The sequence below is a fragment of the Anolis sagrei genome, chromosome 11 (assembly GCF_037176765.1).
Source record: "Anolis sagrei isolate rAnoSag1 chromosome 11, rAnoSag1.mat, whole genome shotgun sequence".
Classification (NCBI taxonomy): Eukaryota; Metazoa; Chordata; class Lepidosauria; order Squamata; family Dactyloidae; genus Anolis; species Anolis sagrei.
In genome coordinates this window covers 1,048,830-1,065,790 of record NC_090031.1, presented here as the reverse complement: position 1 = coordinate 1,065,790, position 16,961 = coordinate 1,048,830, and the positions used below count along the sequence as shown (strand labels likewise).

Sequence of the window (16,961 nt, the reverse complement as noted above, 5' to 3'; positions counted from 1 at the left end):
TGGCTTCAGTTAAGCTCCCGTTTCGTTGTGCCTTTCAAGAGTCCTTTGGGTGTAACTGAACCTTTCTTCTTCCTCCTTCTCTTCTTCTTTTGCTTGAGTTTCTAATGAACGAAGGAGGCAACCCATCCGTTGCTTGGCTGCTTCCTGTTTCCCCGAAGACGCACGTCTCCTAAGCTCCGTTTGGCTCTATCAGATAGGCAGCAACCAAGTGACCTTGGAATTCCTTGAAGTTGGAAATGGAGAGGGGGTCCCCTTTGAGTTGTTCAAATGACGGCTTCTCTGCTTTTTAATAATACTACTACCAATAACTTTTTATTCCAAGCCAGAATGCCCCCACAATGGTATGTTCTCCCTCATGTTCCATGATTGACAAGAGAAAAGGGAGAGAGGGAAACTTCCAGATGTGGCAGAACCCCAAGGGAGTTGCTCTGAGATCCCTGAAACGGGAAGGCCGAGGTCTCGGCTTCCAAGACGGGAACCCAGATCAGCTCCTTCTGGTCCTGGTACATCACTCATTTTTACGTTTGTTATCATGACCTAACATGTTTTTGAATCTGGAAATGATCCCAATTTGGTCAGTGGAGGCAGGTCATACCACTTTATTTCGGAAAAGGCCAACAGAGGCATTGTTTACGTCTGCAAGAGTCATTTGTGCTCCTCGCAAGAGGTGGTTCCCAGACCTGCCCCTTTGGCTCCTGAGCACTCGCTGCTACTTCTTCTGGACGTGGGCACAGTCGTACTTGCCCCGCACCACCTTAAGCTTGAGGTTTATATATCTGTGGAATGACCAGGGTGGGGCAAAGGACTCTTGTCTGCTGGAGCTAGGTGTGACTGTTTCAACTGACCACCTTGATTAGCATATAATGACCTGACAGTGCCTACAGCAAACTTTTGTTGAGAGGTGATTAGATGTCCTTGTTTGTTTCCTCTCTGTTGTTTTGCTGTTGTAATTTTAGAGTTTGTTTGTTTATTTATTTATTTAGAACTGGTCTTCTCACCTCCAGCGAGGGACTCAGGCCGATTTACAACAAGGAATTCATACACAGTAGATTAAAAACATCACATCCAATAATACACTAATATAAACACATTAAAGTACTATCATACAATTATATAAGGCCAAATCATTCACATAAAATCACTATTCGCCCCTATTCATCCCCATCCGTCCGTGTGGTCAAAGTTATTGCCTCACTCATCAAATGCTAAATTCCAGAGCCAGGTTTTCACCAACTTTCTAAATGTCAGGAGAGAAGAGGCAGTTCTTATATCCAATGGGAGAGAGTTCCAGAGCCAAGGCACCACCACCGAGAAGGCCCTGTCCCTAGCCAGATTTTGTTCATTTTCATGGTTTCCTCCTTTCTGTTGACGTTGTCCACATTCTTCTTGTGGATTTCAGTGGCTTCTCTGTGTAGTCTGACATAGTGGTTGTGAGAGTCGTCCAGCATTTCTGTGTCCTCAAATAAAATGCTGTGTCCAGGTTGGTTCATCAGGTGCTCTGCGATGGCTGATTCCACAGATATATAAACCCATTTTCCTACTTCCAGCAGACCTCACTACCTCTGAGGATGCTTGCCATAGATGCAGGCAAAACGTCAGGAGAAAATGCCTCCTAGACCATGGCCATACAGCCCGAAAAAACCTACAACAACCCAAAACATTAAAAACATTTATCTCAGTATTAAAACACACCATGTAAAACGACTCTGGCCCAGTTTACCTGTCCGAACGGATTCTCCCCTATGAACCATCAAGGCTATGAAGATCTTCCGGGTGGGGGGGGGGGCTGCTCTCGGTCCCACCACCCTCGCAATCATGGTTGGTGGGGACGAGGGACAGGGCCTTCTCGGTGGTGGCTCCCTGGCTTTGGAACTCCCTCCTACTAGAGATTAGATCTGCTCCCTCCCTCCGACGTTACTAAAAACCTGGCTCTGGAATGTGGCATTTGCGGACTGAACCTAGAACCTCTCCTTGTGATGAATTATGATGAACTGTGACTACGAGCATGACTATGACCATGACTGGATTGACGATTTGGCTTAGGAAACTGTAATGATGATGTTTTATTGTACTGTATTGTTCTATTTTAATATGTAATAATATGTAATGCACTTTGCTGTACTTTATATGATTGTACTTTTATATATGCTGTAAACTGACCTGAGTCCCTCGTCGAGGTGACAAGGCCGGTATAGAAAACTTCTAAATAATAAATAGTAATAAATAAAACTGTCTTGGTTAAGCCCTATGAGGAGCGGCTTCAAGAGCTGGGCGTATTTAGCCTGATGATTGTGAGAGAAAGCTGTTCAACAGTGGAACTCTCTGTCCCAGAGTGTGGTGGAGGTTTTGAAACAGAGGGTGGATGGCCATCTTTTGGGAGTGCTTTGAAGGCGATTTTTAGCTTCTTGGCAGAATAGGGTTGGACTGTCTGGCCCACCAGGTCTCTTCCAACTCAAGGATTGTATTATTTTATTATTCTATTATTAAGGATCTTGGAGTCCTCGTGGACAACAAGTTAAACATGAGCCAGGAATGTGATGTGGCGGCAAAAAAAGCCAATGGGATTTTGTCCTGCATCAATAGGAGCCTAGTGTCTAGATCTAAGGAAGTCATGCTCCCCATGCTCTATTCTGCTTTGGTTAGACCACACCTGGAATATTGTGTCCAATTCTGGGCACCACAATTCAAGAGAGATATTGACTCTAAGCTGGAATGTGTCCAGAGGAGAGCGACTAAAACGATCAAGGGTCTGGAGAACAAGCCCTATGAGGAGCGGCTTAAGGAGCTGGGCATGTTTAGCCTGAAGAAGAGAAGGCTGAGAGGAGACATGATGAGAGCCATGTATAAATATGTGAGAGGAAGCCACAGGGAGGAGGAGGGAGGGAGCTTCCTTTCTGCTTCCCTGGAGACTAGGACGCGAGGGAACAATGGCTTCAAACTACAAGAGAGGAGATTCCACCTGAACACGAGGAAGAACTTCCTGACTGTGGGAGCCATTCAGCAGTGGAACTCTCTGCCCCGGAGGGAGTGTGGTGGAGGCTCCTTCTTTGGAAGCTTTGAAACAGAGGCTGGATGGCCCTCTGTCAGGGGTGCTTTGAATGCAATATTCCTGCTTCTTGGCAGAATGGGGTGGGACTGGATGATGGCCCAGGAGGTCTCTTCCAACTCTTGGATTCTAGGATTCTATGATTCTAAGGAACTACCTGGGATTCCTAGGAATACTGTTCCGACTCCCTTTGAGATACATCTCATCCTTTCCTTGCAAATCCCTACTGGGTTTTTCTCCAACGCCAACACCATGGGTTTCCAAAGGTCCCGTTTTCGGTCAGTGAGACCTGCGACATTGCGGGAGGACGTCCTTATCTCCTGGCTATTGATCAGTGCTAAACCCTGATCCTTCCCTAATATGAATTCAATTAGTGGGAAGGGTGTTCCATTATTCATGCCACGGCACCCAGCCCTGCCGATGTCCGGCCGTAGACGCTTCCCTCTCCCTTTGAAGTCGCTCCGCGGACGGCTAAATAGGCCTCTTATGCCGAATGACTGAGGAGGTGATGATAGAAATCCTGGAAAATGCGCGGTTCTAGGTTTGGCTCCGGGAGGGGAAAGCGGGGAGTCTGCAAATCAGAAACAGGCCTTCCGACTCCAAACAGAGATTACTTTATCTCACCGGAGAGTGTTCCAGTCACAGCAAATTACATATAACAACCGATGGATGTGTTTGATATTTTAACCCTCAAATAGATCCTGTCGATTCGCATTACCGGGCAAACGGAGACTTCGGCTAGGGCTACGAACACGCCACTTCCGCCCCAAAGTCTCCCATTCCCAACCCAGGTTGGGGAATATTAGGAACGGGTGAGAAAGGTGCCTGGTGTATACAGCACTTTAGAAAAAATAGGCAAACAAACTGGGAATATTATGATTTTTTGATTATTATTATTATTATTTAATTATTTTTTGACTATTTGAACACGCCATTTCCGCCCCAAAGTCTCCCATTCCCAACCCAGATTGGGGAATATTAGGAACGGTTGAGAAAGGTGCCTGGTGTATACAGCGCTTTAGGAAAAATAGGTAAACAAACGGTGAATATTATGACTTTTTGATTATTTTTTGATTATTATTGGATTCTTTTTTGACTATTTGAACACGCCATTTCCGCCCCAAAGTCTCCCATTCCCAACCCAGATTGGGGAATATTAGAAACAGGCGAGAAAGGTGCCTGGTGTATACAGTACTTTAGGAAAAACAGGTAAACAAATGGGGAATATTATGATTTTTTGATTTTTTGATAATTTTTTGATTATTTTATTATTATTATTATTATTATTATTATTATTATTTGAACACGCAATTTCTGCCCCAAAGTCTCCCATTCCCAACCCTGGTGTATACAGTACTTTAGGAAAAATAGGTAAACAAACGGGGAATATTATGATTTTTTGATTATTTGATTACTTTTTGATTATTTTTTGATTATTTGAACACGCCATTTCCGCCCCAAATTCTCCCATTCTCAACCCAGATTGGGGAATATGAGGAATGGGTGAGAAAGGTGCCTGGTGTATTCAGTACTTTAGGAAAAACAGGTAAACAAATGGGGAATATTATGATTTTCTGATTTTTTGATTATTTTTTGATTATTTTATTATTATTATTATTATTATTATTATTTGAACATGCTATTTCCACCCCAAAGTCTCCCATTCCCAACCCTGGTGTATACAGTACTTTAGGAAAAATAGGCAAACAAACTGGGAATATTATGATTTTTTGATTATTTGATTACTTTTTGATTATTTTTTGATTATTTGAACACGCCATTTCCGCCCCAAATTCTCCCATTCTCAACCCAGATTGGGGAATATGAGGAATGGGTGAGAAAGGTGCCTGGTGTATTCAGTACTTTAGGAAAAACAGGTAAACAAATGGGGAATATTATGATTTTTTGATTTTTTGATTATTTTTTGATTATTTTATTATTATTATTATTATTATTATTATTTGAACATGCTTTTCCACCCCAAAGTCTCCCATTCCCAACCCTGGTGTATACAGTACTTTAGGAAAAATAGGCAAACAAACTGGGAATATTATGATTTTTTGATTATTTTATTATTATTATTTGATTATTTGAAGACGCAATTTCCGCCCCAAAGTCTCCCATTCCCAACCCAAATTGGGGAATATTTGGAACAGGTGAGAAAGGTGCCTGGTGTATACAGCACTTTAGGAAAAATAGGTAAACAAACTGGGAATATTATGATTTTTTGATTATTTGATTACTTTTTGATTATTTTTTGATTATTTGAAAATGCCATTTCCGCCCCAAAGTCTCCCATTCCCAACCCAAATTGGGGAATATTAGAAACAGGCGAGAAAGGTGCCTGGTGTATACAGCGCTTTAGGAAAAATAGGTAAACAAACAGGGAATATTATGATTTTTTTGATTATTTGATTATTATTTGATTGGGTTGTTGTAGGTTTTTTCGGGCTGTATGGCCATGGTCTAGATTATATTTTGATAATATTTTGATAATATTTTGATAATATTTTGATTATTATTTGATTATTTGAACACACAATTTCTGCCCCAAAGTCTCCCATTCTCAACTCTGGTGTATACAGTACTTTAGGAAAAATAGGTAAACAAACTGGGAATGTTATGATTTTTTGATTGTTTGATTACTTTTTGATTACTTTTTGATTTTTTGATTACTTTTTGATTATTTTTTAATTATTTGAACATGCAATTTCTGCCCCAAAGTCTCCCATTCCCAACCCAAATTGGGGAATATTAGAAATGGGTGAGAAAGGTGCCTGATGTATACAGTAATTTAGGAAAAATAGGCAAACAAACTGGGAATATTATGATTTTTTGATTATTTGATTATTTTATTTTTTATTTGATTATTATTATTAATTGATTATTTTTTGACTATTTGAACACGCCATTTCCGCCCCAAAGTCTCCCATTCCCAACCCAGATTGGGGAATATTAGGAACGGGTGAGAAAGGTACCTGGTGTATACAGCGCTTTAGGAAAAATGGGTAAACAAATTGGGAATATTATGATTTTTTTGATTATTTGATTATATTTTTTAATTATTATTTAATTATTATGATATAATAGGATGGGATAATAACACAGCTGTACGATGGAGATACCCGAAGGAAACAGTCCCGCAAAACAGCAAACTTTGTAGAAGTCTAAAGAAGCATGTGGCACTTGACTAACACAAGGGCCAAACATCTGGGGACCAAAACAGACGCAAGGCAAGATCGCGGCTCCCGTTTTCTAGATCTACGACGGCCATGGGTCTACTCAGGACAATTGGAGCCAGACAAGGAGAACTACCTTTTGCCTAACACACAGGGCGAGGGGAGCTACAGGCTAAAAGCAAAAGGCGGCTGTGGCCAGCATTGGAAAAGACTCACAAACGCAGCTTGGGAGAGGCCGAATCCCGTCCCTGAAAACAGGGGAGGAAAAGAGTCACCAGTGAGTCATGCAAAAGGCAAGATCCGGGGACACGCGTGTGCAGAGCTGGGAAAGACCGCTCTGATTTTCATTCTTCCCCAGGTCATCTCAGACATGCTTTACGCAAAGGATACAACAACATTGGAAGGAAATGGGAACACTCTGATATGGGTTGCTGTGAGTTTTCCAGGCTGGGTGGCCATGTTCCAGTAGCATTCTTTCCTGATATTTTGCCTGCATCTGTACGTAATGGCATCCTCAGAGGCAATGGAGTGTATATATCCCTGTCGAATAATGTCCAGGGGGGGAGAAAGAACCCTTGTCTGTTTGAAGCAAGTGTGAATGTTGCAATTGGCAAGTCTGAACAGCATCAAGTAGCCTTGAAGTTTGCCAAGTCAATCAGTGAGGGTTTCTGCATAGAGGTAGTGAAGAAAGTGGGGTGTATATATTCCCGTGGAATAATGTGCAGGGTGTGAGAAAGACCCCTGGTCTGTTTGAAGCAAGTGTAAATGTTGCAATTGCCAAGCTTGGTTAGCATTGAGTAGCCTTGCAGCTGCAAAGTCAATCAGTGAAGGTATTTGCATAGAGGCAAGTGGAGTGCATATATACCTGTGGAATAATGTGCAGGGTGTGAGAAAGATCCCTGGTCTGTTTGAAGCAAGTGTGGATGTTGCAATTGCCAGGCTTGGTTAGCATTGAGTAGCCTTGCAGCTGCAAAGTCAATCAGTGAAGGTATTGGCATAGAGGCAAGTGGAGTGCATATATACCTGTGGAATAATATCCAGGGTGTGAGAAAGATCCCTGGTCTGTTCGAAGCAAGTGTAAATGTTGCAATTGCCAAGCTTGGTTAGCATTGAGTAGCCTTGAAGTTTGCAAAGTCAATCAGAGAAGGTATGTACATGAAGATAGCAAGTGAAGTGCAGATATATACCTGTGGAACAACGTCCAGAGTGGGAAAAGAACCCTTGTCTATTTGAAGCACGTGTGAATGTTACAATTGGCCAGTTTGGTTAGCATTGAGTAGCCTTGCAGCTGCAAAGTCAATCATTGTCCTTTCCAAATTTCGTCCAGTAAGAAAATGCATCAGAATCAAGACAGTAGATAAAGAACAGTAAGAGAGGAATTCCAGGCGACAACCAACCAAGTACCAGTTAACACCTCCCAAACTAAGGATGCCTCCAGGCAACAACAACCAGGCTACTTCTATGCAAATGATGATGATGATGATAGTAATAATAATTCTGGCAGCCCAAGAACAAGCCATTTGAACCAATGCCATCAAAGCCAGAATTGAAAAGTCAAGGACCGATCCCAAGTGTAGACTCTGCAAGGAAACAGATGAAACAATAGATCCCATCCTCAGCTGCTGCAAGAAGATCGCGCACAGACTCCAAGCAGAGGCACAACACCCTTGCTCAGGTGATCCATTGGAATTTGTGCCACAAACACTATTTACTGTTCTTTATTTACTCATCTTGTTGTGGACTCATCTTGTTGTGTTTCAAATAATAATAATAATAATAATAACAACAACACCACCACTAGGCAGATACCCTTACTGACTTTGCAAACTTTGCAAACTCCATGACTACTCAATGCTAACTAAGCTTGCTTATTGCAACATCCACTCTTGCATCAAACAGACAAGGGTTCTTTCTCCAACCGTGGACATTATTCCACAGGGATATATACACTCCACTTGCTTCAACAGACCTCAGCCACAGGTGCAGGCAAAACATCAGGAGAGAATGCTACTGGAACATGGCCACGCAGCCCGAAAAACTCACAGCAGTTGTGTGATTCTGGCTGTGAAAGCCTTTGACAACACACTGAACTGTAATAAGTTTGCATAGACTGCTCAAATATTTTAGCATTGGTTCATAAATATATACTCAAATGTGGAATGGCCGATTCCTGCTCCAAAGGAGTTGCAACATATCAACATATCAACGTAAGGAAAACAAGAAAAAAGGAGAGGATGCTAGAAGAGCATGAGACTGAATGGGGTATTTCAGTTGCATCTACTACAGGGGTGTCACGTGCAATAGTTCCCAAACGTTGCTGCCCTTGCAATGTCCAGAAGTTTGTAACAGCCAAGCTTGGGATTTGTAGTCCCACCCAGATCTTCCCTGGGTCCCAAGGATCCCATTCACTCCGCACACGGAAGGCACTTACCTCCATGAGGCTTAAATGGATTCCGATGAGGTAGGGCATGGGAGCGCTGCAAGGAAAGAGAAAGAGGAGGCTTAGCCCGAGGGAGGAGGAGGAGGACAACAAGGAGGCACAGGTGGGGCGCACGACACACAGTGCGCTCAGCGCAGAGAGGAAAACACAGCTGGAGTCCCCGGATAATAATGGAATAGGCTTATGGTTACTGTGCTATTGCACCATGAAATTACATGCTATTGCACCATGAAATTACACATGCTGTTGCACCATGAAATTACATGCTATTGCAAAATGAAATTACATGCTATTGCAAAATGAAATTACATGCTATTGCAAAATGAAATTGCATGCTATTGCAAAATGAAATTACATGCTATTGCATTATGAAATTACATGCTATTTCACTATGAAATTACATGCTATTGCATCATGAAATTACATGATATTGCAAAATGAAATTACATGCTATTGCAACATGAAATTACATGCTATTGCACCATGAAATTAAATGCTATTGGACCATGAAATTACATGCTATTTCACAATGAAATTACAGGCTATTGTATTATGATATTACATGCTATTTCACAATGAAATTACGTTATTGTACAATGAAATTACATGCTCTTGTACATGAAATTACATGCTATTACAAAATGAAATTACATGCTGTTGCAAAAAGAAATTACATGCTATTGCAAAATGAAATCATATGCTATTGCAAAATGAAATTACATGCTATTTCAAAATGAAATTACATGCTATTGCACAATGAAATTACACGCTTTCTCCAGCACACGGCACAAAACAACACACCCACCACCACACCCCCCAAGGCCACATCAATGCGAAGCCATGGAGTTCCACAAAACCACAACTCTTCCTCTCAGTCTGTTTGTCCTTGTCTTTATCACCCTGTACCACCTGCCAGGTGGCAATAATAAGACATTGCAAGGAAGGCTTTCCTTCTCAGAGCTGGAGAAGGGAGACAGTAGGTAGGCGGGGGTCCCAATGATACTCAAGCAACACCAGGTATATACACGAATATATAGAATATAATAGAATAGCTTAACTGTCATTGTGCTATTGCACAACGAAATTAAATGCCTTCCCCAGCACACAACACAAAACAACACATCCACCCCTCCATACTCCCACTATGACTGCACAGCCCCAAGGTCACATCAATGCGGAGCCATGGAGTTCCACAAAGCTACAACTCTAGCTGCCTCTCAGTCTGTTTGTCCTTGTCTTTGTCACCCTGTACCGTCTGCCAGGTGGCAATAATAAGACATTGTGAAGAAAGCCTTCCTTCTCAGAGGTGGAGAAGGGAGAAAGTAGGTAGGCGGGGGTCCCAATGACACTGAGGCAACACCAGGTATGTACATGAATACACAGAATAGAATTGAATAGCTTTACTGTCATTGTGCTATTGCACAACAAAATTAAATACCTTCCCCAGCACAAAATGCAGAACGACACACCCACTCCACACATCCACCACCACCACACAGCCCCCAAGGCCACATCAATGCGAAACCATGGAGTTCCACAAAACCACAGCTCTAGGATAAAAGCTGCCTCTCAGTCTGTTTGTCCTTGTCTTTGTCACCCTGTACTGTATGTGCCTTTCATCTCAAGAACAGAGAAGCATCCCGAGCTCTGAAGATCACCTGGGAAGGGATCCCACTGGAAGGGATCCCATTGCAGCGCACCCAAATCCCTGGGAGTCACCCTGGACCGTGCTCTGACCTACAAGAAGCACTGCCTGAACATCAAGCAAAAAGTGGGCGCTAGAAACAATATCATACGAAAGCTGAGTGGCACAACCTGGGGGTCACAACCAGACACAGTGAAGACATCTGCCCTTGCGCTGTGCTACTCTGCTGCTGAGTCTGCATGTCCAGTGTGGAACACATCTCACCACACTAAAACAGTGGATGTGGCTCTTAATGAGACATACCGCATTATCACAGGGTCTCTGTGTCCTACACCACTGGAGAAATTACACTGCCTAGCCGGTATCGCACCACCTGACATCCGCCGGGAAGTGGCAGCCAATAGTGAAAGGACCAAGGCAGAGACATCTCCAGCTCTTCCCTTGTTTGGGTCTCAGCCAGCACGCCAATGACTTAAATCTAGACATAGTTTTCTAAGATCTACAGAGACACTCACTGGAACACCTCAGCAAGCGAGAGTCCAAAAGTGGCAGGCTCAAACCCAGAACTGATACCAAATGAGAGACTCCCCCCTGGGCACACAGAAGACGGTGTGACTTGGAAGGCACTGAACAGACTGCGCTCTGGCACCACGAGATGCAAAGCCAACCTTCAGAAATGGGGCCACAAAGTGGAATCCTCGGCATGCGAGTGAGGAGAAAAGCAAACCACCAACCACCTGCTGCAATGCAACCTGAGCCCTGCCACATGATGCACCATGGAGGACCTTCTTGCAGCAACACCAGAAGCACTCCAAGTGGCCAGAGACTGGTCAAAGGACATTTAACCAACTACCAAACTCACAAGATGTGTATTTTTCTGTCTGTTTGCTTTGTTCTGTTAGAAATGTAATATATAATGGACTGGTTGCTCTGACACGACAAATAAATACCCTGTACTGTCTGCCAGGTGGCAATAAAAAGACATTATTATTATTATTATTATTATTATTATTATTATTATTATTATTTACTTCATTTATATACATTGTAAGGAAGGCCTTCCTTCTCAGAGCAGGAGAAGGTAGGCAGGTGGTGTTTGTCCTTGTCTTTGTCACCCTGTACCGCCTGCCAGGTGGCAATAGTAACGCACTGTAAGGAAAGCCTTTCTTCTCAGAGCTGGAGAAGGGAGAAAGTGGGCTGGTGGGGGTCCCAATGACACTCAAGCAACACCAGATATAGACACAAATACATAGACTAGACCAGATTTATTGTCATTGTGCTATTTCATAATGAAATTAGATGCCTTCCCCAGCACACACCACAAAACACACCCATCCCTCCGCACTCCCAACACCACCGCACAGGCCCCAATGGCACATCAATGCAAAGCCATGGAGTTCCACAAAGCCACAACTCTAGCTGCCTCTCAGTCCATTTGTCCTTGTCTTTGTCACCCTGTACTGTCTGCCAGGTTGCAATAATACAACATTGTGAGGAAAGCCTAACTCTAATGCTAACCCAAAATATCTCTGGGTTTTCCTGGGTCAGCATCTGACTGGCCTCCAGAAGCCGACACGGAGCCGAATCTGTTCCTAATTAAGCCGTTTCGGAAACACAACGGCTTCAATGTCAAGAATACGAGGCCTGAAAGGACAGGAAGTCTGAAGGATGCAAAGGTCTCATCTCGGAAGCTTCAGAAGCCATAAAACGGGGCCGGGACAGAAGAATTGCCCCTGAAAGAGTCAGCAAGTGTGAGCCCTTGAGAGAAATACAACGAAGGGAAGAGGTCTGATCCGACATCTTAAATTAATTGACGACGTTTTCAACGCCCTTCAATCGCTGTCACCTACACATATATTGGAAAGTTGGTGTTGTGAACGCAGCACAGCTCTACCAGGAAATTCTCCCTCTCTCATCTGCTTTTGTTTTGGGTCTTTCCTTTCTGGTCTTCCCAGCTGCAAAGGGAACGTCCAAACACCAACGCGCAAAATGAAGCCCGAGGAAGGAGCCCCTTCCTCAACCGCAACAACAGGCTTGGCGAGAAGCGCGAGAGGAAACAGAAGGCAGACCTTTGTTTGGCGGCCAAAAAGCCTCTTTCTTTCCTCCGTTCGCAGGTTTCAAAAATAGACGGGAGCTATTCCGGGGGAAAGAAATGTATTTACGGCACACAAATTAGCGCCCAATTGATTTATTCGGGTAAGTATAGTGTGCGATTGCCACCCTAATTAAGGTTCACGTCAGCCAACGGTAATCAGTTGTTGCGCTTGCAAAAAAACGCAATTAGATTCTCTCCGGTAATTATAGGGTATTCCGAGCTGTGCTGCGAAGCCATCCATCTCCCAGACTTTGCCTTTGCGCTGGGAAGCGGAACGAGTGTATAAGGCAGGAGCGTCGCACTCGTCTTCATCAAGGACCACTTCAGACTTATTAAGGTTGCCTTCAAGGGGCCTTTGGATCCGCGGACAGAGACTCCGTGTATACAGAAGGCCAACTAGTTTTTGCCATATTTGGAGGCCCAAATGTTATAGAACAGGCATGGGCCAACTTGGGCCCTCCCTCAAGGTGTTTTGGACTTCAACTCCCACAATTCCTAACAGCGGGTAGCACCAGCTTTACAAACACTTTAGAAGCAAAGCACCAGCTTTAGAAACACTTTAGAAGCAAAGCATCAGCTTTAGAAACATTTTAGAAGCAAAACACCATCTTTAGAAACACTTTAGAAGCAAAGTACCAGGTTTAGAAACACTTTAGAAGCAAAGCACCAGGTTTAGAAACACTTTAAAAGCAAAGCAGCAGCTTTAGAAACACTTTGGAAGCAAAGCATCAGCTTTAGAAACATCTTAGAAGCAAAACACCACCTTTAGAAACACTTTAGAAGCAAAGCACCAGCTTTAGAAACACTTTAGAAGCAAAGCACCAGCTTTAGAAACGCTTAAGAAGCAAAGCACCAGGTTTAGAAACACTTTAGAAGCAAAGCACCAGCTTTAGAAACACTTTAGAAGCAAAGCACCAGCTTTAGAAACGCTTTAGAAGCAAAGCACCAGCTTTAGAAACACTTTAGAAGCAAAGCACCAGCTTTAGAAACACTTTAGAAGCAAAGCATCAGCTTTAGAAACATTTTAGAAGCAAAGCACCAGCCTTAGAAATGCTTTAGAAGCAAAGCACCAGCTTTACAAACACTTTAGAAGCAAAGCACCAGTTTTAGAAACACTTTAGAAGCAAAGCATCAGCTTTAGAAACACTTTAGAAGCAAAGCACCAGCTTTAGAAACACTTTAGAAGCAAAGCACCAGCTTTAGAAACACTTTAGAAGCAAAGCACCAACTTTAGAAACACTTTAGAAGCAAAGCACCAGCTTTAGAAACACTTTAGAAGCAAAGCACCAGCTTTAGAAACGCTTAAGAAGCAAAGCACCAGGTTTAGAAACACTTTAGAAGCAAAGCAGCAGCTTTAGAAACACTTTAGAAGCAAAGCACCAGCTTTAGAAACGCTTTAGAAGCAAAGCACCAGCCTTAGAAATGCTTTAGAAGCAAAGCACCAGCTTTACAAACACTTTAGAAGCAAAGCATCAGCTTTAGAAACATTTTAGAAGCAAAGCACCAGCCTTAGAAATGCTTTAGAAGCAAAGCACCAGCTTTACAAACACTTTAGAAGCAAAGCACCAGTTTTAGAAACACTTTAGAAGCAAAGCATCAGCTTTAGAAACACTTTAGAAGCAAAGCACCAGCTTTAGAAACACTTTAGAAGCAAAGCACCAGCTTTAGAAACACTTTAGAAGCAAAGCACCAACTTTAGAAACACTTTAGAAGCAAAGCACCAGCTTTAGAAACACTTTAGAAGCAAAGCACCAGCTTTAGAAACACTTTAGAAGCAAAGCATCAGCTTTAGAAACATTTTAGAAGCAAAGCACCAGCCTTAGAAATGGTTTAGAAGCAAAGCACCAGCTTTACAAACACTTTAGAAGCAAAGCACCAGTTTTAGAAACACTTTAGAAGCAAAGCATCAGCTTTAGAAACACTTTAGAAGCAAAGCACCAGCTTTAGAAACACTTTAGAAGCAAAGCACCAGCTTTAGAAACACTTTAGAAGCAAAGCACCAACTTTAGAAACACTTTAGAAGCAAAGCACCAGCTTTAGAAACACTTTAGAAGCAAAGCACCAGCTTTAGAAACGCTTAAGAAGCAAAGCACCAGGTTTAGAAACACTTTAGAAGCAAAGCACCAGCTTTAGAAACACTTTAGAAGCAAAGCACCAGCTTTAGAAACGCTTTAGAAGCAAAGCACCAGCTTTAGAAACACTTTAGAAGCAAAGCACCAGCTTTAGAAACACTTTAGAAGCAAAGCATCAGCTTTAGAAACATTTTAGAAGCAAAGCACCAGCCTTAGAAATGCTTTAGAAGCAAAGCACCAGCTTTACAAACACTTTAGAAGCAAAGCACCAGTTTTAGAAACACTTTAGAAGCAAAGCATCAGCTTTAGAAACACTTTAGAAGCAAAGCACCAGCTTTAGAAACACTTTAGAAGCAAAGCACCAGCTTTAGAAACACTTTAGAAGCAAAGCACCAACTTTAGAAACACTTTAGAAGCAAAGCACCAGCTTTAGAAACACTTTAGAAGCAAAGCAGCAGCTTTAGAAACGCTTAAGAAGCAAAGCACCAGGTTTAGAAACACTTTAGAAGCAAAGCACCAGCTTTAGAAACACTTTAGAAGCAAAGCACCAGCTTTAGAAACGCTTTAGAAGCAAAGCACCAGCTTTAGAAACACTTTAGAAGCAAAGCACCAGCTTTAGAAACACTTTAGAAGCAAAGCATCAGCTTTAGAAACATTTTAGAAGCAAAGCACCAGCCTTAGAAATGCTTTAGAAGCAAAGCACCAGCTTTACAAACACTTTAGAAGCAAAGCACCAGTTTTAGAAACACTTTAGAAGCAAAGCATCAGCTTTAGAAACACTTTAGAAGCAAAGCACCAGCTTTAGAAACACTTTAGAAGCAAAGCACCAGCTTTAGAAACACTTTAGAAGCAAAGCACCAACTTTAGAAACACTTTAGAAGCAAAGCACCAGCTTTAGAAACACTTTAGAAGCAAAGCACCAGCTTTAGAAACACTTTAGAAGCAAAGCACAAGGTTTAGAAACACTTGAGAAGCAAAGCAGCAGCTTTAGAAACACTTTAGAAGCAACGCACCAGCGCCTCCTAGTGTTGTAAGTACTTTAGAACCATGGATTGGCCATGCCTATTAATTAGAAAGTGCTATAAATCTCAGGCTTCTGTTACAGATCAATTAAAAGCCATTCCAAACAGGAAAACCTTCCGATTTTTCCTACAGGACATGAGGACGAGGGCTGCTCTAATCACTTTCAATCAAGGCTTTTGGAAACTTGTAATGCCTGGCTCTGCTCCTGCCATTGCCGAACCTCCATTGGCTCTACTGCTAGGCTGGAGAAGCTTCTGATCAGCTAAACTGCTGCTGTTGTTGCTGCTTTACTCTCTAAATGCTTTCCCCTCCTTTTCGGCCTCGCTCAGCATCCCCAAGTCACCTTTGCTGGCCACCTCAGCGTGTCCCTCATCTTCCGGCCTAGCGTGTCGGCCTCCTTCGGCGTGTTAATTACGCACCCGCGGCCCATTATGCAGATAAAGGGCACCCGCTGCTTCTGCAAATGACTGGGAACTGGCCCTTCCTGCACGGCAAGTAGAACGGATAATAGTTTTGAGATTCCGTGCCATGCCTCTCCAACACGGGGACGTATGATACTTCACATTTAAATCATCGGCGACGGAACAAACCGCTTTGGAATCGACATGTTTGACTCCTGGCACTTCGCTGTTAGTTCCCTGTTAGTTTGTCACTCAAAAGGCATTCGATCGCAAACCTGACTGGGGTATAGGGTGGCAACCTGTGTTGGACGGGGTTGCACTCCCCCTGAAGCCACAGGTCCGCAGTCTGGGAGTCCTCTTGGATTGATCGCTCACATCTTGAGGCTCAGGTGTCGGCGGTGTCCGGGAGGGCTTTTGCACAATTGAGACTCGTGCGCCAACTGCGACTGTACCTTGCGAAGGCTGATCTGGCCAGGGTGGTCCATGCCTTGGTCACCTCCAGATTGGACTACTGCAATGCGCTCTACGTGGGGCTGCCCTTGAAAACGGCTCGGAAGTTCCAACTGGTCCAATGGGCAGCGGCCAGGATGTTAACTGGTGCTCCTTACAGAGAGAGGTCAACCCTCCTGTTCAAGGAGCTCCACTGGCTGCCATTTATTTTCCGAGCCCAATTCAAGGTGCAGGTGCTCACCTACAAAGCCCTAAACAGTTTGGGACCTGCCTACCTGAGTGACCGCATCTCCATCTACGAACCCACACGTTCACTTCGGTCATCTGGTGAGGCCCTGCTCGTGATTCCGCCTGCGTCACAAGCGCGGCTGGTGGGGACACGAGACAGGGCCTTTTCTGTGGTGGCCCCCCGACTCTGGAACACCCTCCCCAAAGATCTTAGACAGGCCCCTACATTGGCAGTCTTCAGAACGAACTTGAAGACATGGCTGTTCCAATGTGCCTTCCCAGAATAGGAATTCTCCAATAACAAGTCCTCGAAGCACTTTTAGTAGAATTAAGATGATTGCACACCGCACACTGCACTTGCCCTATAATCCTCGTATACCAC

At 43.4% G+C, this 16,961-nt stretch overlaps 1 protein-coding gene across 5 annotated transcripts in view; it reads right to left on the bottom strand.

Moving 5' to 3' along the window:
* Positions 1–16,961, bottom strand: part of DENND1A (DENN domain containing 1A) — a 364,486-nt gene that overhangs the window by 131,823 nt on the left and 215,702 nt on the right. For all 5 annotated transcript variants that reach the window (XM_060757606.2, XM_067471741.1, XM_067471740.1 and 2 more), the window contains one exon: positions 8,657–8,702. In XM_060757606.2, the coding sequence (XP_060613589.2) occupies positions 8,657–8,702 (46 nt within the window). The remainder of the gene's footprint in view (positions 1–8,656; positions 8,703–16,961) is intronic.